The sequence below is a fragment of the Oncorhynchus mykiss genome, chromosome 1 (genome assembly GCF_013265735.2).
Source record: "Oncorhynchus mykiss isolate Arlee chromosome 1, USDA_OmykA_1.1, whole genome shotgun sequence".
NCBI classification, from domain to species: Eukaryota; Metazoa; Chordata; class Actinopteri; order Salmoniformes; family Salmonidae; genus Oncorhynchus; species Oncorhynchus mykiss.
Genome location: NC_048565.1, coordinates 31,343,650 through 31,370,583, shown reverse-complemented (window position 1 = coordinate 31,370,583; position 26,934 = coordinate 31,343,650). Strand labels below are relative to the sequence as shown.

Genomic DNA, 26,934 nt, shown 5'->3' with positions numbered 1-26,934 from the left:
GATTATAATTGCGTCTCATGTCAGAATCTGGAGCAATTACAACTATTTACTCTAGAAACAAAAGGACTTATACTATACTGACTTACAGTGTAGTATAACCATGAAGGGACTTGCCTTATAATGTTGATTAAATATGTAAAATTAGATTAAATTGAAACTTTTAGAACACCTACTCATTCAAGGGGCTTTTATTATTTTTTACTATTTTCTACATTGTAGAATAATAGTGAAGACATCAAAACTATGAAATAACACATATGGAATCATGTAGTAACCAAAAAAGGGTTAAACAAATCAAAATATATTATATAATTGAGATTTTTCAAATAGCCACCCTTTGGCTTGATGACAGCTTTGCACACTCTTTGGCATTCTCTCAACCAGCTTCACCTGGAATGCTTTTCCAACAGTCTTGAAGGAGTTCCCACATATGCTGAGCACTTGTTGGCTGCTTTTCCTTCACTCTGTGGTCCAACTCAACCCAAACCATCTCAATTGGGTTGAGGTTGGGGGACTGTGGAAGCCAGGTCATCTGATGCAGCACTACAGCACTCTCCTTCTAGGTAAAATAGCCATTACACAACCTAGTGTGGTTGGTCATTGTCCTGGTGAAAAACAAATTATAGTCCCACTAAATAGAAAACCAGATGGGATGGCGTATCGCTGCAGAATGCTGTGGTAGCCATGCTGGTTAAGTGTGCCTTGGATTCTAAATAAATCACAGACCGTGTCACCAGCACAGCACCCCCAGCACCCCCGCACCCCCCCTTTGCAGCAATTCGACCCTGAAGGCCTGATTCACACAGTCTCCTCTGAACAGTTGATGTTGAGATGTGTCTGTTACTTGAACACTGTGAAGCATTTATTTGGTAACTCTAATGAACTTGTCCTCTGCAGCAGAGGTAACTCTGGGTCTTCCATTCCTGTGGTGGTCCTCATGAGAGCCAGTTTCATCACAGCGCTTGATGGTTTTTGTGACTGCACTTGAAGAAACTTTCAAAGTTCTTGAAATGTTCCGTATTGACTGACTGGTTACTACATGATTAAATGTGTTTTTTAATAGTTTTGATGTCTTCACTATTATTCTACAATGTAGAAAATAGTTAAAAAAATTAAAAACATTGAATGAGTAGGTGTTCTAAAACTTTTGACTGGTAGTTTATATTACAAGAAAGCAAACCAAAGACAAGATTAAATAAACTACGAGGGGAATAAATAGGTACCCCCTACATAAAAAAAACATTCCTTGTCCTCTATATAGGACCTTCCTATTGGGAACAGATAGTCAGTTTAGTAGACTGCAGTCTGATGTAGGAGAGGTGCTCAACGTGCATCCATCCTCATGCTCTCAAATACTGAAACCTCAACAGAATATAAAACTTAATTAAATCTATCACTGAATACTGAATTACACTACCGTTCAAAAGTTTAGGGTCACTTAGAAATGTCCTTGTTTTTGAAAGAAAAGCATTTTTTTTTGTACATTACAATAACATCAAATTGATCAGAAATACAGTGTGGACATTGTTAATGTTGTAAATTACTATTGTGTGTACAAGGTGTACAGAGGCCCATTGTCAGCAACCATCACTCCTGTGCTCCAATGGCACGTTGTGTTAGCTAATCCAAGTCTATAATTTTAAAAGGCAAATTGATCATTAGAAAAGCCTTTTGCAATTGTGTTAGCACAGCTGAAAACTGTTGTGCTGATTAAAGAAGCAATAAAACTATCCTTTTTTAGACTAATTGAGTCTCTGAGCATCAGCATTTGTGGGTTCGATTACAGGCTCGTAATGGCCAAAAACAAAGCACTTTCTTCTGAAACTCGTTAGTCTATTCTTGTTCTGAGAAATGAAGGCAATTCCATCAGAAAAATTGTCAAGAAACTGAAGATCTGAAGTACAATGCTGTGTACCCCTCCCTTCACATAACAGCCCAAACTGGCTCTAACCAGAATAGAAAGAGGAGTGTGAGGCCCCGGTGCACAAGTATATTAGAGTGTCTAGTTTTAGAAACAGACACCTCACAAGTCCTCAACTGGCAGCTTCATTAAATAGTACCCGCAAAACACCAGTCTCAACGCCAACAGTGAAGAGGCGACTCCAGAATGCTGGCCTTTTAGGCAGAGTTCAATTTCATGTCGAAATACACCCTCTGCACACCAAAAAGATACAGCTATTCATTTGGAAGCACTATTGAAATGCAGACTAATGCAATCTTGTGTAAGAAAGAGGTGACTCAAAACTGCAATCCTAACTGAAAGTGTTTAAAAATAGGAATAGTGTAATTATACAGTGTTATTTTGTTCAGAATATTCACCAAAATCTAATTCTACCTATTGTCTGCACTCAATTTAACTGCCCAATGGCCTCCTCTGACATTCCTCTTCTGAATAAATACTTTCTCATGAACCACATTTTGTGAATAAACCAATAACTCCCATTTGCTCATACAGTATTATGATTATTTCTGTGCTCTCACTGTAAAATGAAGCCACCCATTTCAGTCACTTCACATGATTACAAAGTTCTGCTTCAGCATAGCGTCATGTTATGTAGAGGGCATCCGTATCATTGTCATTCTGATCACTCACCACCACACTGTTTCTGCTGTCTAAAACCCTGTCACACTCTCACCCAATAAGCATTTAAGCCTGGTTGCTTGTTCTTCAATGGAAAGCAATTCAGTGCTCTGATACCACCAGGAAAGCCGGACCAACGTGCCAAATCATTGACTTGAATACAAGCCAGACCAACGTGCCAAATCATTGACTTGAATACAAGCCAAAGTTTCAACCACCACCCCTGACATTGATGCGGCCCGTTGATATGCCAGCGTATTTGTCATATCTGACATTTTAGGTCATCACTAATGTATGTGTGTGTGTGTGTGTGGGGGGGGGGGGGGGGGGAGCATTTCCCCCATCTTCATCCTGAATATTATGAGCGTTAACAGACAGAGGACGTTTGTGACATTGAATGAGTATGCTTTCTCAAAGAGATTGATTCCATTATAGGGATAAATATGATACAGCTAATTCCTCCTGTACCATCCCATGGACAGCTCTGCCAGCAGATAGCTGTGTGTATAGAGAGATGAGAAGATGTGTGTGTGCAGGGATAGGGATATAATGTCGGGCTCAGCAAAAGCATCCGTCAGACCTCCACTGCCAGCTTCTTCACAGAGCAGTCAAGCAACAAGCTTTCACATTGACAGTATTCTACAGTACAGTCAATAGTGAGCAATTGTATTAATAATAATAATCATTATAGTCGTGCATTGGTTGAAACTCAAGGTTAAATTCAAATCTCCCTACCATCATATCTAAGTCAATATGACACCAATGTCGATGAAAATTGGCAACTCAACTTTATTGGAGGTACACAACACACTCCACGCCTCTCATCATTATCTGTCCGGCCTTTTACCACTGTAATGGATTTTTGACAGGGTTGTTAGCATTAGGGTCATCAGATAATTGTTTGATCAAACCTAGCTCAAATTCTAGATGTTGTATTAAGGGGATACCTAGTCAGTTGTACAACTAAATGCATTCCCCGAGCTGACATGGTACACATCTGTCGTTCTGCCCCTGAACAAGGCAATTAACCCACTGTTCCTAGGCCGTCATTGAAAATAAGAATTTGTTCTTAACTGACTTGCCTAGGTAAATAAAGGTAAAATAAAATAAAATAAAAATTAAACTGAAATGTGTCTTCCGCATTTAACCCTCTGAATCAGAGAGGTGTGGGGGGCTGACATAATTGACATCCACGGAACAATGGGTTAACTGCCTTGCTCAGGGGCAGAGCGACAGATTTTTACCTCGGGGATTCGATCCCAATGCTCTAACCACTAGGCTACCTGCCGTCCCAAAACGAGGCTACAACATCCATAAGGTGACCATTAGACTTAGATCCATTTTGACTGAACAAGTTTGTGGCTGCAATAGTTTTTATTAAATTCACAATTTATCACTTTCACATACACATTTCAATGATGTGCTACCTTTTTTGCAGCATTTCTGATCTTTTCAGATGAATCTCAGAGTTCTAAATCGGTCGAGCACCTCGGTTGCTGCGCAACAGTAGCAGCTAGCTAGTAGAACGCTAGTAGCTAGCTAGTTAAAACCAGTTGGATGAGAAGCAAAAGGAAAGTAGCTAGCTAGTTAGGTATATTTTGCTATGGAAGATTTTTCATATGGCTGAAGACAGTCATCTGTGTAAACTGCTGACCTGGACCCTTGCATGTAATCAGAGCATAAACAAATAAGCTAGCGAATGTTTTGGCTGCTATTATAGCCCGTTAGATACATCAAACTTTGAGAAAACTGCCACTGCTAATTTATAATACATGCACACACCAGACAGATGCATCGCTGTTAGAAGATGCAGAGCAAATTCTATCCCTCACCTTCTGCATTAATTCAGTGTGCTCACTCCTCTGTCAATGCAATGTTGTTGTCATTATAATAAACATTTGTGCTGACTGATCAACACAGTGTGAAGTTACTTTTCAATGTGTTCCCGAAAACCTGAAGTCGCCATCCATAAGTAAAAAGTAGCAGGGGTGTGGGTTGCACATGAAGCATCCAGGTAAAACATCAGAATGATAATTCCTTGCTTGTGTGACCTGTGTGCAGTCAAAAGAAAAAGCTATGCTTGCTAACTTGGTTATCTATGTGATAAAATGAAACTGTTTTCAACACATAAACTGTTTTATACAAAACATTTTTTTACCAAGCAAGAGAAATAAACGTTCAATCAGTACTGAGTGAATGAACAGCAACAACATTTTGGAATGAAAGCGAGCTGTCATCAAATGACTGTCAATTCAAATAGAGGGTCAAGTTGAAGCATCTATAACAGGGTTCGTAGCTTAACAGTTAGCGTCACCGACCTGGGATATGAAGTTCCTGAGTTTGCCTACCGGAGGGGATATTTTGACCATTCTCTTTCGTGTATAGTTTGACACCCCCCTCCCTTTTGCGACACACACACATGCACACACGGTGTGTGCTTCTTTTCATTTATTAGGTGTCTCTTAAAAGAGCCCTTTGAGTTTGTTCGGCAGGGAGTGGCAAGGGACAGGGAGTGGAAACACCAGTGATGAAACTTAGGCTTACAAGTGTTTTAAAGATGTATCTTTCTTACAACGGCTGAAAATGTAACATGCGTTTCCTAGAGAGAACGGTCGCTAAGTGTGTTGTTATAGCATGTGTTGATAATGATAGAATAGAAAGGAGTTGCTCTCGGATCAACTTTCTCCATTCAAATCAAATCTTTCCTTAACATTAGAATTATTTCACAATACTGATGACGGATCAGCTCCTAGAGTGATATTTCCACCCAAGGCTACAGATATTGAGGTGGTTATTCAAATTCGTACCCAACAAAAATGCACTAAATCCCTGATTTGGCACATCATTGTGCACATGTTAGGCTACACATCATGAGAGAAAAGAAGAAACCCGTACACTGCTCCTGATAGTATCACTGCTCTTTAATACGCTTATGTATCGGCCTCATGACCTTCAGAGCTTTGCGAATACCTAAGCTTATTAAAGATCAGTGATACTATCAAGAGCAGTGTGCAGGTTTCTTTTTATTCAACTGGTACCACACACCTGCAAAAAAAGATAGATCTGATTTGCGAGTGCATTTTGCATTTTGAGGCTACACATCATGAAATATGTTGAGACAAATTACAGACAGTGCTTACAAGTAGCAAAATATAACTCAATTGATTGACCATGAAAGGTATTTCAATATGATTGAAATCGGCGTATAGCATACTGTTTATATTTTTAATGCAATCATATTGGTTTTCATTTCAAGCATCTTTTTATACTGTCACGCCCTGATCTGTTTCACCTTTTCCTGTGATTGTCTCCACCCCCTCCAGGTGTCGCTTAATTTCCCCAGTGTATTTATCCCTGTTTCCTGTCTCTCTGTGCCAGTTCGTTCGTCTTGTATGTTTAGTCAAGTCAACCAGCGTGGTTTTTTCCCCAGACTCCTTTTTGCTATTCTCTTTTTCTAGTCCTCCCGGTTTTGACCCTTGCCTGTTTCCGGACTCTGTACCCGCCTGCCTGACCATTCTGCCTGCCTTGACCACGAGCCTGTCTGCCACTCTGTACCTCCTGGACTCCCATCTGGTTTTGACATTTTGCCTGTCCACGACCATTCTCTTGCCTACCCATTTGGATTATTAAACATTGTAAGACTCCAACCATCTGCCTCCCGTGTCTGCACCTGGGTCTTGCCTTGTGCCTTGATATATACGTTGCGTGTTTGTATCAATTGCAAAGGCAACTTTGTATTTGTAGCCAACTTTGTTCTGAAGTTATTGCAGTCACAGACGGATAAACCATGTGATTATATGTTTAGCGGAGATCTGTGTATAAAGTGACATGGGAGGGCAAAAAAGCATCTAACGACGCACTTATTTGTTTTACGAGTGATCTGAGGCGGCTGTTAGATTACGAGCGCTTTCAATTGCAATTTTAATAACAATGGTTTTGTGAAACAGCTCTGAGATTTAACGATGCTACTATGAAGGTTCTGAAGATGAAATTGGCCTTAAGATGTTCTTTGAAAATAGGGACCAGCTCTCAAACTCTGCTCCCATCTGTTTTCATATTTATACTGCCATTTATAAATGTGGGGAATGAATGTGTGCTCTTTTGCAGGAGTTGGACAGCTGTGTACAGCATTATTAAGAACATATGTAGCAAAAGGATTTACAGCACCTATCCAATGTCAAGTGTTTTGTGTCTAATGACTTTGAACTTTACAGCTGTTTCTCAGCAGTTTTTCATTTGTCACAGTGTTTGTTTAAGGAGTTCACAAAATGGCTATTTACGTGCCACAAAGTTATGCAGGCTTTAAAGTTCAAGCCCACTAATACCACACCTGCAATCTCTCGTGGACAGGAAATGACAAACTTATGCAAGAGAATTTTCCTTCGGGGAAACTAATAATTCTACTACTCGGCTGTTCATCAAGACCTTGAATAGTAGAATCAGCTGTGTCAGAACTCGGCTTGAACAAGAAAGCGTGCATAACCATGTAGCTCTCCAAGAGCAAATGTGACCATCCTTGAATGTATAAATGTTATATCTGATGAGGATAAATGTATTTGATCAATTTTAGAATAAGGCTGTAATGTAACAAAATGAGGAAAAAGTCAAGGCGTCTGAATATTTTTCAAATAAATGGTGTATATATATATATATATATATATATATAGAATCACCCAATCTTGATTCGTCCAAATAATCAATGACGAAAACCCCAAACCATGAACTACTGCTATATATGTTATTATATATATATATATATATATATAGACAGATCATTTTAATAGCAGGACAATGTAAAGTCCTTTATCCTTCTGAAGAGTATGACTTAGGCTGTTTGCGAAGATTTGAATCTTAAGCAACCTGATTACATATTGTTGGAAGTACAATAGACCAACATAGCTACTGTAGTTGGTCAAAGCTTTGTGCTGGAAATCATTGTTAGAGCATAGTTGAAGTACGTATTGTGGTGCTCATTTGAATTTCTTTTCTTTTTCGACTTCCAATGCCTACTTCTCAATTAAAACATTGATGAATGTACGTTTGATTGTATATTTTTATATTTTGTAATAACATATTTTTTTACAGTTAATGTATAACTAGGCCTTTCTTCAGTAAACTTTAAAGTACATTTTCAGGTAACTAGTTAATGGGTACATGTTGATTATTTGTGTACATTCCAGGGGCTTTCTTGATTGTCTTATTAAAAGAGATAAGAGGAAAACATGTCCAGTTTACTCAATATTTGTCATTACTGTGTACTTTAACTTTTTACTTTTATTGCTGTGTTTTGCCGTATTCTAAGACCTTCCGATGTAAAAACAATGGAAAATAAAAACAAAAACAATGTTTTATGTGAGAAGTAGGCATTGGTCTGCAAAGTATTCACACCCCTTGACATTCTTACTATTTTGTTGCATTACAACCTGTAATTGAAATTGATTTTTATAAAATGTAATGGACATACATGGACGTAAAAAAAGTCCAAATTGTTGAAGTGAAATGAAAAAAATAACTTGTTTCAAATCATTCTAAAAATATAAAAAACAGAAAAGTGGTGTATGCATATATTTTCACCCCTTTGCTATGGAACCCCTAAATAAAATCTGGTGCAACCAATTACCTCCAGAAGTCACATAATTAGTCAAATAAAGTCCACCTGTGTGAAATCTAAGTGTCACATGATCTGTCACATGATCTCAGTAGATATACACTTGTTCTGAAAGGCCACAGAGTCTGCAACACCACTAATGAAGGGGCACCACCAAGCAAGCGGCACCATGAAGACCAAGGAGCTCTCCAAACAGGCCAGGGACAAAGTTGTGGAGAAATACAGATCAGGGATGGGTTATAAAAAAATATCAAAAACTTTGAACATCCCACGGAACACCATTAAATCCATTATTAAAAAATGTAAAGATAATGGCACCACAGCAAACCTGCCAAGAGAGGGCCGCCCACCAAAACTCACGGACGAGGCAAGGAGGGCATTAATCAGAGAGGCAACAAAGAGACCAAAGATAACCCTGAAGGAGCTGCATAGATCTGCAGCGGAAATTGAAGTATCTGTCCATAGGACCACTTTAAGCTGTACACTCCACAGAGTTGGGCTTTACGGAAAAGCGGTCAGAAACAAGCCATTGCTTTAAAAAAAAAAAAGCAAACAGGTTTGGTGTTCGCCAAAAGGCATGTGGGAGACTCCCGAAACACATGGAAGATGGTACTCTGGTTAGATGAGACTAAAATGTAGCTTTTTGGCCATCAAGGAAAACGCTATGTCTGGCGCAAACCCAACACCTCTCATCACCCCGAGAACGCCATCTCCACAGTGTCTTATTTCCTGTTTGTGTCAACCCCCAAAACATTTTGCATCTTCAAAGTGGTAGACATGTTATGCAAATCAAATGATGCAAACCCCCAAGAAATCAATTTTAATTCCAGGTTGTAAGGCAACAAAATAGGAAAAGGATTGTGTCGAGGCACAGATCTGGGGAAGGGTACCAAAAAAATGTCTGCAGCATGGAAGGTCCCCAAGAACACAGTGGCCTCCATCATTCTTAAACGGAAGACATTTGGAATGACAAAGATTCTTCCTAGAGCCAAGATTGAAGACTTTGGCCTGCATGACAAGTGTCATGTCTGGAGGAAACCTGGCACAATCCCTATGGTGAAGCATGGTAGTGGCAGCATCATGCTGTGAGCATATTTTACAGGGGCAATGACTGGGAGACTAGTCAGGGACAATGGAAAGATGAACGAAGCAAAGTAAAGAGAGATCCTTGATGAAAACCTGCTCCAGAGCTCTCAGGACCTCAGACTGGGGCGAAGATTCACCTTCCAACAGGACAACGACCCTAAGCACACAGCCAAGACAACGCAGGAGTGGCTTTGGGCCAAGCTCCCCATCCAGCCTGACAAGAGCTTGAGAGGATCTGCAGAGAAGAATTGGAGAAACTCCCCAAATACAGGTGTGCCAAGCTGCATACCCAAGAAGACTCGAGGCTGTAATCGCTGCCAAAGGTGCTTCAACAAAGTACTGAGTAATTTGGGGTCTTGTGTGCAGATTGATGAGAAAAAAAATATATTGAATTAATTTTAGAATAAGGTTGTAACGTAACAAAATCAATGGATTCTGAATACTTTCTGAATATACTGTATGTGGTTTATGGGAAAGTATTTGTTCAGAAGAGGAATGTCAGAGGAGGTCATTGGGCAGTTAAGTTGAGTGCAGACAATAGGTATAATTGTATTTTGGTGCATTTTCTGAACAAAATAACATTGTATAATTACACTATTCCTATTTTAAAACACTTTCAAGTAGGATTGCAGTTTTGAGTCACCCATTTCTTACACAAGAATGCATTAGTCTGCATTTCATTAGTTCTTCCAAATGAACAGCTGTATCTTTTTGGCGTGCAGAGGGTGTATTTCTACATGAAATTGAACAACCTCTGTAAACACAATTTTACTGAATTACACTACCATTCAAACGTTTGGGGTCACTTAGAAATGTCCTTGTTTTCATTGAAAACATAGATGAAATGAGTTGCAAAATGAAAAATATAGTCAAGATGTTGACAAGGTTATAAATAATGATTTTTAATTGAAAAAATAATTGTGTCCTTCAAACTTTGCTTTCGTCAAAAATCCTCCATTTGCAGCAATTACAGCCTTGCAGACATTTGGCATTCTAGTTGTTAATTTGTTGAGGTAATCTGAAGAGATTTCCCCCCATGCTTCCTGAAGCACCTCCCACAAGTTGGATTGGTTTGATGGGCACTTCTTACGTACAATACGGTCAAGCTGCTCCCACAACAGCTCAATAGGGTTGAGATCCGGTGACTGTGCTGGCCACTCCATTATAGACAGAATACCAGCTGACTGCTTCTTCTCTAAATAGTTCTTGCATAATTTGAAGCTGTGCTTTGGGTCATTGTCCTGTTGTAGCAGGAAATTGGCTCCAATTAAGCGCTGTCCACAGGGCATGTTGTTGTAAAATGGAGTGATAGTCTTCCTTCTTCAAGATCCCTTTTACCCTGTACAAATCTCCCACTTTACACTTTACCACCACCAAAGCAACCCCAGACCATCACATTGGCTCCACCATGCTTGACAGATGGCGTCAACACTCCTCCAGCATATTTTCATTTTTTCTGCGCCTCACAAATGTTCTTCTTTGTGATCCGAACACCTCAAACTTAGATGCATCTGTCCATAACACTTTTTTCCAATCTTCCTCTGTCCAGTGTCTGTGTTCTTTTGCCCATTTTAATCTTTTCTTTTTATTTGCCAGTCTGAGATATGGCTTTTTCTTTGCAACTCTGACTAGAAGGCCAGTATTCCGGAGTCGCCTCTTCACTGTTGACGTTGAGACTGGTGTTTTGCTGGTACTATGTAATGTAGCTGCCAGTTGAGGACTTGTGAGGCATCTGTTTCTCAAACTAGACACTCTAATGTACTTGTCCTCTTGCTCAGTTGTGCACTGGGGCCTCCCACACCTCTTTCTATTCTGGTTAGGGCCAGTTTGCGCTGTATTGTGAAAGGAGTAGTACACATCGTTGAACGAGATCTTCAGTTTCTTGGCAATTTCTTACATGGAATAGCCTTCATTTCTCAGAACAAGAATAGACAGATGAGTTTCAAAAGAAAGTGCTTTTTTTCTGGCCTGTTTGAGCCTGTAATCGAACACACAAATGCTGATTCTCCAGATACTCAACTAGTCTAAAGAATGCCAGTTTTATTGCTTCTTTAATCAGAACAACAGTTTTCAGCTGTGCTAACATAATTGAAAAAAGGTTTTCTTATGATCAATTAGCCTTTTGAAAGTATAAACTTGGATTAGCTAACACAACGTGCCATTGGAACACAGCAGTCATGGTTACTGATAATGGGCCTCTGTACACCTACGTAGATATTCCATTAAAAATCTGCCGTTTCCAGCTACAATAGTCATTTACAACATTAACAATGTCTACACTGTATTTCTGATCAATTTGATGTTATTTTAATGGACAAAAATGTGCTTTTCTTTCAAAAACAAGGACATTTCTAAGTGACCCCAAACTTTTGAATGGTAGTGTATATACAGTACCAGTCAAAAGTTTGGACACACATACTCATTCCAGGGTTTTTCTTTATTTGCACTATTTTCTACATTGTAGAATAATAGTGAAAACATATAAACTATGAAATAACACACATGTAATAGTGTAGTAACCAAAACAAAAACCATCAAGCGCTATGATGAAACTGGCTTTCATAAGGACCGCCACAGGAATGGAAGACCCAGAATTTCCTCTGCTACAGAGGAAGTTCATTAGTTAACTGCACCTCAGATTTCAGCCCAAATAAATGCTTCGCTGAGTTTAAGTAACAGACACAGCTCAACATCAACTGTTTAGAGGAATCAGTGTTTAGAGGAATCAGGCTTTCATGGTCGAATTGCTGCAAAGAAACCATTACTAAAGGATACCAATAAGAAGAAGAGACTTGCTTGGGCCAAGAAACATGAGGAATGGACATTAGACCGGTGGAAATCTGTCCTTTGTCTTATGAGTCCAAATTTGAGAGTTTTGGTTCCAACCGCCGTGTCTTTGTGAGACGCACAGCATGTGAACAGATGATCTCTGCACGTGTCGTTCCCACTGTGAAGCATGGAGATGTGATGGTGTGGGGGTGCTTTGCTGGTGACACTGTCTGTGATTTATTTAGAATTCAAGGCACACTTAACAGGCAAGGCTACCACAGCATTCAGCAGCGATATGCCATCCCATCTGGTTGCTCTTAGTGGGACTATCATTTGTTTTTCCAACAGGACAATGATCCAAAACACACCTCCAGGCGGTGTAAGGGCAATTTGACCAAATAGGAGAGTGATGGAGTGCTGCATCAGATGACTTGGCCTTCACAATCACCTGACCTCAACCCAATTGAGATGGTTTGGGATGAGTTGGAATGCAGATTGAGGGAAAAGCAACCAACTAGTGCTCAGCATATGTGGGAACTCCTTCAAGACTGTTGAAAACTCATTCCTCATGAAGCTGGTTGAGAAAATACCACGAGTCTGCAAAGCTGTCATCAAGGCAAAGGGTGTTTACTTTGAAGAATATAAATATAACATTTGTTAAACACTTTTTTGGTTACTACATGATTCCATATGTGTTATTACATAGTTTTGATGTGTTCACTGTTATCTACAATGTAGAAAATAGTAAAAATAAAGAAAAATCCTTGAATGACTAGGTGTCCAAACTTTTGACTGGTACTGTACATACACTACTTATGCAAAAGTATTTGGACACCCCTTCAAATTAGTGGATTTGGCTAGTTCAGCCACACCTGTTGGTGACAAGTGTATACAATTGGGTCGCAGCCATGCAATCCTCATAGACAAACAATGGCAGTAGAATGGCCTTAATGAAGAGCTCAGAGACTTTCAACATGGCACCGTCATAGGATGCCATCTTTCCAACAAGTCAGTAAATGTTTCTAATTCATGGTTTTAACATGGCATTACATATGTAACATACTATTCAATGGACAATATGCAGTAACAAATACTATAATGTGAAGATAGACTGTTAGTTTAAAACTCAACCTTCTTGGGAACCTATGTTTTGAGAAGCTGTGTGGATTCTTAAGAAGATGAACTCACTAAGCTATTAAAACACAATTAAATGGCTTTAAATCATAGTATTAACACTGGTGCTGTATTTATGACTAATGTTTTTTGGTCGTAGTTGCCTTGTTACTTCAGTAAATGCCCCATGGAACTTATGGTTAGAATCCCTGGATACATCTGCCAGGAAAACATGCATACATTTTTGTACTTCAGCAGACGCTCTCATCCAGAGCAATTTACAGGAGGGAATAGGGTTAGGTGCCTTGCTCAAGGGCACATCTACAGACTTTTCACCTAGTCAGCTCAGGGATTCGAACCAGCGAACGTTACATTACTGGCCCAATGCTCTTAACTGCTAGGCTACCTGCCACCCATAATGTTATGTAATATCATGTAACATCATCTGTAGGAGATTTAAACTTCCCATTTGTGAGCTGACTGTATATATTGTGCTAAAACGGCAAACTGCTCATCAGCACATTTTCTTGTAATGAGACAGGATCGAGACATAGAATCGAAATAGAGTGATTAACTGCTCTGTGACAGAGACACACGTGACCACAGAAGTTAGTTAGGGTAAATGTTAGCTGACCTGTTAGCTGACTCGTCATGGTGTGTAGCATACTCTCTGAATGGTGATGATTAGTTGGTGATGATTATTTGAATCAGCTGTGTAGCGCTAGGGCAAAAACCAAAATGTGCTCCCCTTGGTGTTCCGAAGTCTTAGTTTGGGAAACCCTGCACCAACCACTATTGCTACAGTATACTTATCAGTATACTAGCATAGACCATCTGCAATGAGAAGAGCCTACAGCTAGTTTATTCAATGTGGAAAATTATGTTATTGAATGAAGCTCGAAAAGGCAATGCAGTTCTTTCTTCTTTTTGTCAGTACATTTTCTTCACTGCTTTGCATCAATCAATCAAAGCTTTTACAACTTTAACATGTTCAAATTTAAACTGAATGTTAAATATAATATAATAAATCTGTCCACTTACAGGGAGGTTAAATCTTGAGTAGCAACTATTCTTAGTGTGAGCAGAAATACACCACAGAGAGGGAGAGATTATTTAAAGTAGTGTAGAATGAAAAGAACAGTGGTGAAAACAGCTCCGCAGACGTGATCACACCACACAAGGATATCATATCTGTCATTTCACCAGGGTGTCGCTGAGGACCGACTGCATTAATTCACGCCTCAGTGTTAACCAGAAAACATATCACAATTCTGTTTGTCGCCCACTGGCCAGTATATTGTCCCACAGTGTTTTCATCTTCCCTTGCACTTCACCCCCCATCTCCCTCCCACTTCACCATCATTTCCCTCCACCTCACCCCCCATCTCCCTCCCACTTCACCATCATTTCCCTCCACCTCACCCACCATTTCCCTCCACCTCACCATCATTTCCCTCCACCTCACCCACCATTTCCCTCCACCTCACCCACCATTTCCCTCCACCTCACCCACCATCTCCCTCCCCTTCACCCACCATCTCCCTCCCACTTCACCATCATTTCCCTCCACCTCACCCACCATTTCCCTCCCCTTACTTGGCCATAACCAGGCCTGTCATCAGGATGCAGGGGCTATCTTGGGTACCACACAGAGAGGAATTATTATTAAGAGAAGATGAAAAGTGAACACCCCTCCTGCATGCTAAGAGATTGCAGCAGAGGCAGTCTGGCGACTGGTGGTCGTTCTCTTGGAGTGCCTAGCTAAGGCAAACTCAGCTCCCCTGCTGCTCAGGCTCAAAGTCCTTGACTGGAAGTGCATGAGGAAATACAAAGAGGCTGTTCTCATAATCAGCTGAGTCTTGCTGGGTGTTCCATCGCAAAATCTGTGTGTCTTCATAGCGGGCAGTCATGGTAAAATGCGCAAAACACATGACAATATAGTGAGAGGTTACGATGTGTTAAACAGATAGGGACATCAGAGTTAATTTGGTAAGTTGATGTTTTACTTACTGGGGCTTGCTCATGTTGCTGTATTGTTTCTGTGAATGGATGTCGACACGATTGTTACTCCTGATTTCAACAGAGATTAGAGACTTGGCTCATATCACACCTGTGGAGAAAGGTTAGAAAACAAGGAAGTTATTCATAGTCTCTCCATAACTATTCACATTCTGACAACAGCGCATCTCATATATGAAAACTTGTTCATTGTACTTTAAACCATTTAACATTTATTTTGAATGTCATGTTCATTAACTGTTTTATGAATTCACCTAAAACAACGAAGATTGTCCATATAAACTACAGATGAAAGACTCTATATTCATCTGAATAGCGTGAAAACAATAAATTAATCTGAACATAAACATTCTCCTACAGTATATACTCTGCTCTGTGAGTCCTCTGGTAGTGACAGATTTAACTCTGCACCAGGGGCTCAAAAACATCACATCACTTGAATAACAAGTAAGGCAGGATGAGAGCTTCTTTTTTGCCATAGGAAATAGAACCATTGAAAAGTTCATTTAAATTACAGTCCATTCCAGCAGCTTTCCACAGACTACACACAAGAGAAGAGCAACCAGGTACATAGGCTTCACTCACACATAATCACAATCCCCTAGTCTTTGAAAAGGGATATCACTGCACAGACAGCTGCATTCCCCACATTGCAGGTACAAACTGATGCTCAATGTGCTAGTGCGTCACTTTTAAAAAGTCTGATGAAGTTGTCAGCAGCAATATAAACACATATCAGTAAGCAGCATGCACTGTGGAGGTTGTTTATTCAAAGCATCAATCATTTAAATGCCGGGCGGTGAGGAGAGGTTCATTTGCAGAGTGTTGTACAAAGTCAGGGCAAAGGAAAAACCTTCAGACACATGAGCTGATGTGATGAGGAGTCAGTATTTGGAGCTATAGCAGAACAGAATGTAGTGCAGCACAGCAGAGAAGAGAATAATGTATTCAATATAAATAAATGCAGGTCAATCAAGGGCTAGAATGTAATATTGCATCAATGCTATACCCAAGACAAAATAATGCACACAACTGGCACCTATAGGAAATGTGGTCACAGCACAGGCAATAGCATAGGCTAAGCATTGGAGTTACTGTATGCAGGATTTCTTCTTTTTAAAGAAACCAGTCAATCCCAGCTCCTAATAATGGATGTGGTCATAGGTCAAGGACTTGACAACCCATCAGACAAGGTAGTTTTAAGGTAAGCTCCGTGAAACAGGTAGAATATGTATGGAATAAAACATCCATCAATTCCAGGACTTGAGTAAATACTTACACACCTCTATACTCATCATCAAAATAAAATATCTATCAGGCTGTAAATGAACTGTTGCCATATATCCATGTTGTTCTCCAACATACAGTAACTTGCATTCCCCCTTAAAGGCAATAATAACTTGATTTTTTTTAACGGTGCGCACAGGTTATGACATACATAAAGGCAACCATTTCATATCCAATCCCTTCACTTCCCAATATTCTCAGTTACAGCCTTCTGTCTACATTTCAGTATCCACCTCCTCAGTCAGAATCCAAGATGTATCCTACATTCGAAGTTCCCCCAATAAACACAGGGTTCTACCTCAAAGACTTGTCAACATTGATCCCTGCTAAACAGATAAAGGCTAGTATGTCTCCATTATTCTTCACACACAAGGCCTTGGATAGCTTTCTACAACGACTGTTTTCTGGTTCAAAGCACGTGGAACAAAAAGATATATAGGTTGGTACTACACGGTAGCTACTATAAGTAGTAGGCTATATTAGATGTTTTCCTGAAAATGTAGCAAAGCCATCAATAGTGCAATAAAAAAAACACAGCACGAATATGACATTGTGGTCATTAAGACGTCAATAAAAGAAAAGGTGAAGGAATAGATGAAACAGTGAAAGTCACAGGCAGGAAGTATCGAAATAATTAATAAATATGATATTCTGACAAATAAACATACCTTTAATGCTCTACATTGTTGAAAGTATGGTCGTGACTCCCATGCCCTCCTAATGATGATGGTAATGTCTCCCTTGTCGATGATCAGTGTGAGCGAGGCTCGGTTCTTGCTGGGAGTAGGCTGCTGCAATCCTCTCCAGATTTGCATTGGCGAAGTACCCGTGCTGCTGCTTAGAATACAGGGCACAACGAAAAAGCCCGATCCTTACTGCAAGCCTCATCCTTCACGAAGGTGCTATTAAATGTCCACCACGATCCACATATTCAGATAATGGCATCTTTGTAACGGAAGGAGGCCAATCGAGTGCACAAATCGCGCCTGCTCACAGGGTTTCCCCATAAACACGTTATGGACTCCATGTGTCCAGTATGGGTTAATGACCAGGAACTGTCCAGGTGCTGAAATTGTGATCCAGCGTCATCCACAGATGCGAAGCAACGAACTATATCTCACAATGAAATGTGAGATCAAAATCCGAAATATTTGACGTTTTTATGGCTTTCATAAAGAGCTTTTTCATGCCACCCACCCCCAAAAGCATCATCAGTGTTCCTCGCGATAACATCGCAGTGACAGCAGGACAGCATACGGTTCCAGTTCCTGGACGGTCAAAGGCTACTTTGACGCATGTCACTAGGTCTTTCCATGAAATTAGTGACTTTTGCGTCCCTTTGATATTTTAAGTGAAACTTGTGCACCAATATTGAATTGAAAAAAAGAGTTATATGAAATGTAGACCACATGGAGAATTCAATAAATCCGAGTTTCTATATAAATAAAGGCTTGCAAAAGTGCCAAAATTCAGCATTTTGGCATGCCCCTCCATCAACTCTGTGTCACTTCAAAAAAATATACCCAGCAAACCAAAATTGGTTCTGTGAAGTTTAACAGAACATTTGTTGGGTCGAGGCAACTGTTCTCATAACACAAAAAAACAGTTTAGTCGAGCTGATGATTATAGAATGTTTGTATAAACATTTGTCTGATTTTGCAAGAACATTCTTAGAACACAATTTCATCTATTCTTTAAAAGTTTCATCTATTCTTTAAAAGTTTCATCTATTCTTTAAAAGTTTCATCTATTCTTTAAGTTTAATCTATTCTTTAAAATAATGTTTCATTAGGTTGTGAGAGCAGTCTGGTGGGAACATTGTGAGGACATCACAAAAGATGTTCCCAAAATACAAAAACTGTCCACAATGTTTATTTCAGGATGCAAAATAACATTCACCTGGTAGTACAAGAAAATTCCCAGAACACATTTTGTCTGTTCTTTAAAGGTTCCCAGAATGTTTCATTAAGTTGTGGGCAGTGGTGGAAAAAGTACCCAATTGTCATAAAGTAAAGATACCTTAATAGAAAATGACTCAAGTAAAAGTAAAAGTCACCCAGTAAAATACTACTTGAGTAAAAGTCTAAAAGTATTTGGTTTTAATTATACTTAAGTATCAAAAGCAAATGTAATTGCTACAATATACTTAAATATCAAAAGTAAAAGTAAAAGTAGAAATCATTTCAAATTCCTTATATTAAGACAACTAGACGGCACCATTTTCTTGCCAGGGGCACACTCCAACCCTCGGAAATAATTTATAAACAAAGCATGTGTGTTTAGTGAGTCCGCCAGATCAGAGGAAGTAGGGACGACCAGGGATGTTCTCTTGATAAGAATTGGACCATTTTCCTGTCCTGATAAGCATTTAAAATGTAACGAGTACTTTTGGGTGTCAGGGAAAATGTATGGAGTAAAAAGTACATACTTTTTGGGGGGAATGTAGTGAGGTAAAAATAAAAGTTGTCAAAAATACAAATTGTAAAGATAAGTAGAGACACCACAAAAAACGACTTAAGTAGTACTTTAAAGTATTTTACACCACTGGTTGTGGGAACAGTCTGGTGGGAACATTGTGGGGACATCACAAAAGATATGTTCCCAAAACACAAATACTGTCCAGTTGTGTGGACGATTATACAATGTTTCTTTAAGGGTGCAAAAAACATTCACCTAGTATTACAGGAACGTTCTCAGAACACATTTCTTTTAGGTTTAACATAATACTCCATTGATGTTCACACAATATACACTTTGTCTTTGAGTTCTTCATAACATTTAGACAATGTTATATTGAAGTTTTAAATAATATTACCACAACATTCTCAGCATGCAAGTGTAGCTCCTTAAAGCAGCTTGGAATACAGTACATTCACATGATGTTTCTTTCCTGACGTGATGACGATTCACATTTGAGGATATAAGGGTATAAGGCGAGACCCAGATGCAGACACAGGAGGCAGATGGTTAGAGTCCAGATGTTTATTAACAATCCAAAATGGGTAGGCAAGAGAATGGTCGTGGACAGGCAAAAGGTCAAAACCAGTTCAGACTTCCAGAGGTACAGAATGGCAGGCAGGCTCGAGGTCAGGGCAGGCGGGAATGGAGTCCAGAAAAACAAGCATATTTTTGACACTTTATATGTTGATAATCTGCATCACCAGGGGATATATGTGGCCTTGTGTTTTTTTTTCAGTCAAATATGTCAACCAGGACACAGACGACAGAAAAGTTATACCTTGGTGGCTCAGAGTGCAAATTATGTGGCTGGTTCAACCCCACATATTCTGTAACCATGCTTCTTTAGAAAAAATGGGATATTGTGGTACAGCTATACTCTACTAAAAGAGAGGATGACTATTTAGGCAAACTGTAAATATTGTGTAAAAATGTACTGTTCAACTTCAAAAAACACACCCGATATAATTCCTACTTTGAGATGCTTTGATATGGTCCCCTCTGCCTTATTTTTCATGATCTGAAAAGCCAAAGTGATCATCGATCAGCACCAATGATTTACATATACACTGGACAACGGTAATGGCACAGTGTTGAAGCCACCGTGCATCCATCTTGGCACTCACGCACCATCGCAAAAATATTTTGTCAATTTTAGAAATTAATTTATTAATGAGATTACTAATGTCACTGTATCCAGTACAACAACAAAAAATACTTAAATACATGTAATTTTGTCCTTGAAACATTTAATTGAAATACTCTAGATGTCATGATTGTCATAAAGGACGGACCAAGACGCAGCGTGAGATGAGTTCCACATCTTTATTTAAAGTGCAACTTAAACAAAAAACAATAAACAACAAAACATGAACTACGTGGTGCTGAATGCACTCACACAAAACAATATCCGACAAACGCAGGTGGGAAAAAGGGCTACCTAACTATGAACCCCAATTAGAGGTAACGATTACCAGCTGCCTCTAATTGGGAACCATACAAACCACCAACATAGAAATACAAATGCTAGAAACCCCCTTAGTCACACTCTGACCTATACACCATAGAGAACCCAGAGGGCTCTCTATGGTTAGGGCGTGACACTAGAATTCCATTAATTCCTATGGAGAACTTATCCTACTGGGGAGAGGCAATATAGCCGACCAGGGGCTTCAAAGCCCCTCAATAGCCAATACAGTGCCTTTCAAAAGTATTCATCCCCCTTGGAGTTTTTCCCATTTTGTAGCATTACAGCCTGTAATTTAAATGTATTTTTATTTGGAGTTCATGTAATGGACATACACAAAATAGTCCAAATTGGTGAAGTGAAATGAAAAAAATAACTTTACGGAAAAGATTTTACGGAAAAGTGGTGCGTGCATATGTATTCACCCTCTTTGCTATGAAGCCCCTAAATAAGATCTGGTGCAACCAATTATTAGTTAAATAAAGTCCACCTGTGTGCAATCTAAATGTCACATGATCTCAGTATATTTACACCTGTTCTGAAAGGCCCCAGAGTCGGCAATACCACTAAGCAAGGGGCACCACCAAGCAAGTGGCACCATGAAGACCAAGGAGCTCTCCAAACAGGTCGGGACAAAGTTGTGGAGAAGTACAGATCAGGGTTGGGTTATAAAAAAAATCAGATACTTTGAACACCCCACGGAGCACCATTAAATCCATTAGTAATAATGGAAAGAATATAGCACCACAACAAACCTGCCAAGAGAGGGCCGCCCACCAAAACTCACGGACCAGGCAAGGAGGGCAGTAACCAGAGAGGCAACAAAAAGACCAAAGATAACCCTGAAGGAGCTGCAAAGCTCCGCAGCGGAGATTGGAGAATCTGTCCATAGGACCACTTTAAGCCGTACACTCCAAAGAGCTGGGCTTTACAGAAGAGTGACCAGAAAAAAGCCAATTTTGAAAGAAAAAAATAAGCAAAGACGTTTGGTGTTCGCCAAAAGGCATGTGGGAGACACCCCAAACATATGGAAGAATGTACTCTGATCGGATGAGACTAAATTGAGCTTTTTGGCCATCAAGGAAAACACTATGTCTGGCGCAAACCCAACTACTCTCATCACCCCGAGAATACCATCCCCACAGTGAAGCATGGTGATGGCAGCATCATGCTGTGGGAATGTTTTTAATCGGCAGGGACTGGGAAACTGGTCAGAATTTAAGGAATGATGGATTGCCTGTTTCAGTCTTCCAGAGATTTGAGACTGGGACAGAGGTTCACCTTCCAGCAGGACAATGACCCTAAGCATACTGCTAAAGCAACACTCGTGTGGTTTTAGGGGATACATTTATGGCCTAGTCAAAGCCCAGACCTCACTCCAATTGAGAATCTGTGGTATGACTTAAAGATTGCTGTACACCATCCAACTTAAAGGAGCTGGAGCAGTTTTGCCTTGAAGAATAGGTAAAAATTCCAGTGACTAGATGTACCAAGCTTGCAGAGACATACCTGAAGACACTTGCAGCTGTAATTGCTGCAAAAGGTGGCTCTACAAAGTGTTGACTTTGGGGGAGGTGAATAGTTACGCATGCTCAGGTTTTCTGTTTTTTTGTCTTATTTCTTGTTTGTTTCACAATAAAAAATATTTTTTGCATCTTCAAAGTGTTGTGTAAATCAAATGATACAAACCCCCCCAAAATCAATTTTAATTCCAGGTTGTAAGGCAACAAAGTAGGAAAAATGCCAAGGGGGTGAATAATTTCGCAAGCCACTGTACATGGTATCAGCAATCCAGGGTTTATCTACAGTGCATTCAGAATGTATTCAGACCCCATGACCTTTTCCACATTTTCTTCATTACAGCCTTATTCTAAAATGTATCAAATTGTTTTTTCCCTCATCAATCTACACACAACGCCCCATAATGACAAACCAAAAACAGGTTTTGAGACAATTCACATTTCACATTTAAAATATAAATGTATTAAAAAATGTTAACTAAAATATCACATTGACTCAGTACTTTATTGAAGCACCTTTGGCAGTGATTACAGCCTTGGCTCTTCTTGGGTATGATGCTACAAGCTTGGCACACCTGTATTTGGGGAGTTTCTCCCATTCTTTTATAAAGATCCTCTCAAGCTCTGTCAGGTTGGATGAGGAGCGTCACTGCACAGCAATTTTCAAGTCTCTCCAAAGATGTTCAATCTTGAATGGGCCATTCAAGTACATTCAGAGACTTGTCCCAAAGCCACTCCTGCGTTGTCTTGGCTGTGCGCTTAGGGTCGTTGTCCTGTTGGAAGGTGAACCTTCACCCCAGTCTGTGGTCCTAAGCACTTTGGAGCAGGTTTTCATAAAGGATCTCTCTGTACTTTGCTCTGTTCATCTTTCAGTCGATCCTGACTAGTCTCCCAGTCACTGCAGCTGAAAAACATCCCCACAGCATGATGCTGCCACCACCATGCTTCACCGTGGGAATGGTGCCTGGTTTCTTTCAGACGTGATGTATGGCTTTCAGGCCAAAGAGTTCAACCTTGGTTTTATCAGACCAGATAATCTTGTTTCTCATTGTCTGAGAGTCATTTAGGTTCCTTTTTGGAAACTCCAAGTGGGCTGTCATGTTTCTTTTACTGAGGAGTGTATTCCGTCTAGCAACTCTACCATAAATGCCTGATTGGTGGAGTGCTGCAGAGATGGTTGTCATTCTGGAAGGTTCTCCCATTTCATCAGAGGGACCATCCGGTTCTTGGTCACCTCCCTGACCAAGGCCCTCCTCCTCTGATTGCTCAGTTTGGCTGGGCGGCCAGCTCTAGGAAGGGTCTTGGTGGTTCCAAACCTCTTCCATTTAAGAATGATGGAGGCCACTGTGTTCTTGGGGACCTTCAATGCTGCAGACATTTTTTTGTTCCCTTCCCCAGATCTGTGCCTCAACACAATATTCTCTATGAGCTTTATGGACAATTCTTTCGACCTCATTGCTTGGTTTTTGCTCTAACATGCACTGTCAGCTATGGAACCTTATATAGACAGGTGTGTGTGTGCCTTTCCAAGTCATATCCAATCAATTGAATTTACCACAGATGGACTCCAATCAAGTTGTGGAAACATCTGAAGGATGATCAATGGAAACAGGATGCTCAATTTCGAGTTTCATAGCAGAGTCTGAATACATATGTAAATAAGGTATTTCTGTTTTATATTTGTAATAAATGTGCAAAAATGTCAAACATTTCTGAAGATAATAATATTTAATATCCATTTTAGAATAAGGCTGTAACGTAACAAAAAGTTGGAAATAGGTTAGGGGTCTGAACACTTTCCGAATGCCATGTAAATATTTATTGAAATGTTCTGAGCACTTCCAAGACAAGGTAAAATGTATATTGCGTGAACATCAATGGAATATTGTGTTAAACCTAAAACAAATATGCTATGAACGTCATAAAAACGGACTAAGTAGCATAATACAAAAATCCCCATCAACATCCGCCAATGACGGCATTACGCTTCTGCAAAAATGTCTATAAACCTGTTCTGCTTTGTCATAATGGGTATTGTGTGTAGATTGATGAGGAAAATAAGCAATTTAAAATTTTTTGAATAAGGCTGTAACGTAACAAATTATCAATGTCCAAATTCTTTCCAAATGCACTATATATTTACAACCCACCAAAACAAATTACATTGATAAAAGCCACAATCTATGGAATATGAAAGCTGATCTACCCCCTAAAAATAAAAAATAATAAAAAATAATTAGAGCACATGATCACCGCACAGCAATCTTTACACTCGGAACAAAATCGATTAAATGGCAAGTCGGCCTATGGTAACCGCGACATGGTAACAATGTAACACTTTTCTCTTGGCTATTAGCTGACTGAAGTTTGTTTCCTCGTAGAAAACCAATACAATCGAATTGAGTTTGCAACATTTCCTGAGACACCTGCTTTCATCAGACCACATTAATCAATCCCCGATTCAGACAGCACTAGCCAAAGGACGAATTGGGAGCAGAGATATACTATGCGGTTCTTCTTCTTCTTTGGGGTTTAATGGCGCTTGGCATCCAATATGTTGCATTACCTCCCCCTAACTGATCTATAATATCAATCCCTTACACTTTGTGATACAAAATTGGAAAAAGGGGGGAAAAAAAAAAAAGTTAAGGTACCCCATTCCACTACTTTGACCCTATCTGCTCCTGCACCTTGCCAATGGCCTGGGAGGACAGGACACCACCACTGAACACACACTGTAACTCTTCAGAAATCAAATCTCATATACCCAAATACTTCTCTGCAGCAGTCACCACAACATATATTTTCTTTGATGAAGTTTCTGCTGAACATTGATATGAACGCTAAGAAGCCAACCTTACTGAAGCATATTTTAGTTGTTGGCCTATCCCTCTGTGCTGGCACAGATCTACTACTCAAAGGGATCCTCTCAGGACCCCTCAACCTTGATCCTTCCTCTTCTTCTTTCTTCACTGCCTCAGATTACGAAACATTCTGCACAATTCTGTCTCTGGTCACCTCAATCTGCCTCTCTCGCACCGGACACTTCCGATCCCCAGCAACATAGGCACCCCTACAGTTGACACACACTACTTTATCCACCAAAACCACACAATCCTCTTTTTTTATATATATTTTTTAAACCTTTATTTAACTATGCAATTCAGTTAAGAACAAATTCTTATTTACAATGACGGCCTATCAAAAGGCCTCCTGTGGGGATAGGGGATTAAACATAAACTAAAAACATAGGACAAAACACACATCATGGCAAGAGAGACCACAACAATACATGCCCTTCTGCAGACTTACCACATCTAAGATTCTCCGCCCTATACACACTGCTGCAACATGACCGTAAACGTTGCACCTGAAACACCGGAGTGGATTCGGCACCCAAGCTCTAACAGGATAATTTATATATCCTAACATGACTTTGTGAGGTAAATACAGACTCAAAACTCAAAAGGACTGACAGTGACTCCTCTGTTTCACCAAGCTCACCACCGGGTATGCGTCGCACCAAATGACAGGCTTCACAAACACCAGGAATCTTCATCTTCAATTACTCCACCTCTACACTTAACGCTACCCCAGAAATCACTCCTTTCAATGGTGCCCTATTCCTAAACACAAAGCAAGAAACAGATCTTGACCCAGATTAAATGAGACAGAGCACCCGCTTCCTCTGGGCAGAAGAAACACAAACAAATATAAGTCCAGTACAGGTTACCTTCATTCATCCTTTCCCACCCACCCTAAAACCACAAATGTATCTGCCAAAAGGCAGGGATCCACTTTCTCCAAAAATGTCACTCCTACTGGACCAGATTCTTCTTTATCATCGATTCCAAGCTCGGGCTCTGAGCTCTTTACCACAAATTCCACCTCACTTAACTCCCTCATTCACTTCCTTTTCACCTCCAGAACTCGGTATGGCTTACGTCTCACATCAATCTTCACTCCTTGTGAAAATCTCCCAATTTTCCACATAAAAATGACTTTCTTCCCTTGAGGGATGCCATCTCTTCAGTTTCTTCCTTCGTCTGTTGCATGCCCCCCAGACTTTAATGCAATCCTGTGGCTAACCACACATTTGCAATGGATAAACCACTTTATAAAGGCACATGAAATATTGCTGTATAATTATACAGTTTTTACCCGTTTTATACTGATTGTCTGTATACATGGCCTATAAGAATATTTGTAAACAAACCATTAATGTCTATTTTTATTTATTGGAAAGCTGTGAGTGCTGTTGTATGATACAATATCAGTACTTGTTGCATTTTTTACTTGTCTAAGTCCTATCATCAACTGATTTCAGCCAGTGTATGGCTGTAGATTGACTGCAATGTTTGAATGGAATGTTGGCATATTGGCAGTTCATTTGAAAACTTTCTTGCTGGCTAACATACAGTGCAGATACATTTGAAAAATGTATTACTTTATACAATATCTTATCACAGCACTGGCAAACAACGGTTGACCAACTTCCTGACCAAAATGACTGATCTTTATCCCATCACAAGAAGGTTCAGGTCTAATTGGAATATTTTAATGACTAATTCTGACAAAAACATGACAGCCTGCCACAACCATACTGCAATGGCACACCTCACAACTGTTCACATCGAATTACCATAAACTACAAGAAATTTCCAGCATGACAACTACTGTTAGTCCTATCTGAAAAGGAATGCAAAATGTAGTGTCCATAAAAAAGGGACTAGAACGACTGATGACCCACTAATCTCAGTCGGAGCTTGTTTTTATCCCCGAGTTCCCAGTTGTCTTGAGCGCACTGAAGTCGGATGTCGGAGATTCCGAGTTCCCAGTCTTGAACTCCGCATTACAACACCTGGATAGGTATTTTACATATCAGCTAACTACCACATTTGCAATCTGTCAGTCGCTGACACAGTTGACGAGGTACGCAACCATTGGTTGATGCATGCTACGTCTGAGCAGGGGAATACGACCCTTACATTTAGTTGATTACCCAGTCCCCTAGGGTGACAAAGTA

At 39.9% G+C, this 26,934-nt stretch overlaps 1 protein-coding gene across 2 annotated transcripts in view; it reads right to left on the bottom strand.

Annotated features, from left to right (window-relative positions):
- LOC110521024 (transmembrane protein 266) overlaps window positions 1-17,716 on the bottom strand; it is a 73,598-nt gene extending 55,882 nt beyond the window's left edge. For both annotated transcript variants that reach the window (XM_021598466.2, XM_036975547.1), the window contains exons 1-2: window positions 17,132-17,716; window positions 15,168-15,267 (exon numbers count right to left, since the gene is read on the bottom strand). In XM_021598466.2, coding sequence (XP_021454141.1) covers window positions 15,168-15,181 — 14 coding nt within the window. In that variant the 5' untranslated portion in view covers window positions 15,182-15,267; window positions 17,132-17,716. The remainder of the gene's footprint in view (window positions 1-15,167; window positions 15,268-17,131) is intronic.
- Between the last annotated feature and the right edge of the window lie 9,218 nt (window positions 17,717-26,934).